This window comes from Austrofundulus limnaeus, unplaced genomic scaffold (genome assembly GCF_001266775.1).
Source record: "Austrofundulus limnaeus strain Quisiro unplaced genomic scaffold, Austrofundulus_limnaeus-1.0 Scaffold568, whole genome shotgun sequence".
Taxonomy (NCBI): Eukaryota; Metazoa; Chordata; class Actinopteri; order Cyprinodontiformes; family Rivulidae; genus Austrofundulus; species Austrofundulus limnaeus.
The window spans coordinates 203,788-206,381 of NW_013952970.1; the positions used below are offsets into that span (position 1 = coordinate 203,788).

Consider the following 2,594-nt stretch of genomic DNA (forward strand, 5'->3'; position numbering starts at 1 on the left):
GGCCCAAAGTTAAAAACTGTTGTTCTTTTGAGGCCCTCAAGGTGGTGCTGTGGGCCACAATAGGGCCACGACCCATGGGTTAAGAATCTCTGGAAAGTGTTTTAAGCTTATTTTTTCCCCGTTTTGTCTGAATTGTTTAAGCACAGATCAACTAATAGGCTTTGTGACCAATAGAAAGCACAATAAATGATGTCATCCTTGCTCTTGTAGTTCATATTAATAATAAATGTTCTGCAGACTAAAGACCGACGGAGGTTAGCTCATATCTGATTAATCCTGTCATGAGTTAACTCACGTTTCTTGACCTCTTTTAATGTTTGCATCCATCGTAGGCATCAGGCAGCGATAGCTGAGCTGTATGTGCTTTTATTTGTGATGATGTAATGTGTTGTTGCTCTCTCAGGAGGTGTATGTGGGGAAGGAGACAGTGTGCACGGTGGACGGGCTGCATTTTAACAGCTCCTACAATGCCCGGGTGAAAGCCTACAACAACACTGGTGTTGGACCATACAGCAAGACCGTGGTGCTGAAGACCTCTGACGGTGCGTGTGACAAGATGGTCCTGGTTGTGTTAGTTAACAGTGTCGATTTTAGTGTTGATCACACARAAAAGGTGGGCAACACGCCTAGCTAAATTTAGGAGAAAATTGGTCAAGATTACCCCATAAAATGGGGATGCAGAGATGATTATGTAAAAGATTTGAGTGCACCACAGGAGGAAGGAGAGGACAGAAAAGAAAGTCAATAAGGAAAACCTAAAGAAGAATAAAAAGGGAGGTGAATAAAGGCAGATTTTCTTGACAGAAGCCACACATTTTCTCTTTTCCAGCAGCTACAACATGTATTAGTGTCTGCTTTTTGACTGATAACAGTTTATCCCTGCTGCTATTTTTACTGTTGTCTGTGTCATTATTCTTCCTGCTGATAATCCCTCTTCCTCCTCTTTTCTCTGAGAATTGAATGTAATGAAGGGCTGGGCAGATTGTTTATTATCAGGCTGCCAAACAAACAACATCTGCACATTTTCAGCACAGTAATTCCTCTTTGTGACAGTTTGTCCACAATGCACCATGCTTTACACACTAGCTAACGGTTGTGTTCTTCGTACAGTGGCATGGTTCGCCTTCGACTCCACCTCAACCCACCGGGACATTGTTCTGTCTAATGAAAACCAGACAGCTTCCTGTAACAGCTACGATGACCGTGTGGTTCTGGGGACTGCTGCGTTTTCTAAGGCGAGGCATCTTTTTTTTAACATTTCACAGAATCATTACATGGGTCAAGTTTGTGAATCCCACCAAACGTTTTTACTTTCCCTCAAACCTCAGGGCATTCACTACTGGGAGGTCAGCGTCGATCGCTATGATAACCACCCGGACCCTGCGTTTGGCGTGGCGAGGATCAACACCATGAAAGAGATGATGCTGGGGAAGGATGACAAAGCCTGGGCCATGTATGTGGACAACAACCGCTCCTGGTTTATGCACAACAACTCCCACACCAATAGGTAGGTGTTTACTGGTGTCATGTTGTAGAGAATTAGAGTAAAGAGGGTGTTGCTCCGGTTTGTCTCGATGAAGGACCTGAGTTGAAAAGATAAAAGCTTTTGATTTACTGATGCATTTATGACCCAAACTTCACCTCTGATTATGAGCTATGAATCATGACCAAAAAACATTAGTTGGTTTGTTGAGTTGATTGGTGGATCCATTGGTTGGTAAGGTGGGTTGTTTGATTGGTTGGTTGAATGGTTCATTGGTTGATTAGTGGACTGGTTGTTTGATTGGCATGGGTGGTTTGTGGTAGTTTGTGGATTGATTGGCTGGTGTGGTTGGTTGGTTAATTAATCAATTGGTTGGTTAGTTGATTGGTTGGTTGGCATGAATGGGTGGGTGGTTGTTAGTTTACTTATTGGTTGTTTGATTGGCAAAAATGGTTGGTCGGCATGAATGTTTGGTTGGTTGATGACATGAATGGTTGGTTGGGTGGCTGGTTTGTTGGTTGGTTAATTGATTAGTGGACTGGTTGTTTGTTTGGCATGGGTGGTTAGGTAGTTTGTGGATTGATTGGCTGGTGTGGTTMTTGATTAATCAACTGGTTGGTTAGTTGATTGGTTGGTCTGCATGAATGTTTGGATGGTTGGCTGGCATTAATGGTTTGTTGGTCGGTGGATTTGTTGGTTGGCATTAATGTGTGTGTGTGTGTAGTTGGTTGATTAGTCGACTGGTTGGTTGATTGACATGAATGGTTGGTTGGTTGGCTGGTTTGTTGATTGGTTAATTGATTAGTGGACTGGTTGTTTGATTGGCGTGGGTGGTTAGGTAGTTTGTGTATTGATTGGCTGGTGTTGTTGGTTGGTTGGCATGAGTGGGTGGGTGGTTGCTTGTTAGTTTACCTATTGGTTGTTTGGTTGGCAAAAATGGTTGGTCGGCATGAATTGTTGGTTGGGTGGCTGGTTGGTTAGATAATTGATTAGTGGACTGGTTGGTTGGTTAATTGATTAGTGGACTGATTGTTTGGTTAATTGATTAGTGGACTGATTGGTTGGTTAATTGATTAGTGGACTGATTGGTTGGTTAATTGATTAGTGGACT

At 42.9% G+C, this 2,594-nt stretch overlaps 1 protein-coding gene across 1 annotated transcript in view; it reads left to right on the forward strand.

Moving 5' to 3' along the window:
• The window catches only part of LOC106530855 (tripartite motif-containing protein 67), a gene marked incomplete at its 5' end in the record, with an annotated part of 6,515 nt that overhangs the window by 1,461 nt on the left and 2,460 nt on the right, over positions 1-2,594 (forward strand). The window contains 2 exon segments of the mRNA XM_014026564.1: positions 404-542; positions 1,111-1,507. Of these exon segments, the coding sequence (XP_013882018.1) occupies positions 404-542; positions 1,111-1,507 (536 nt within the window).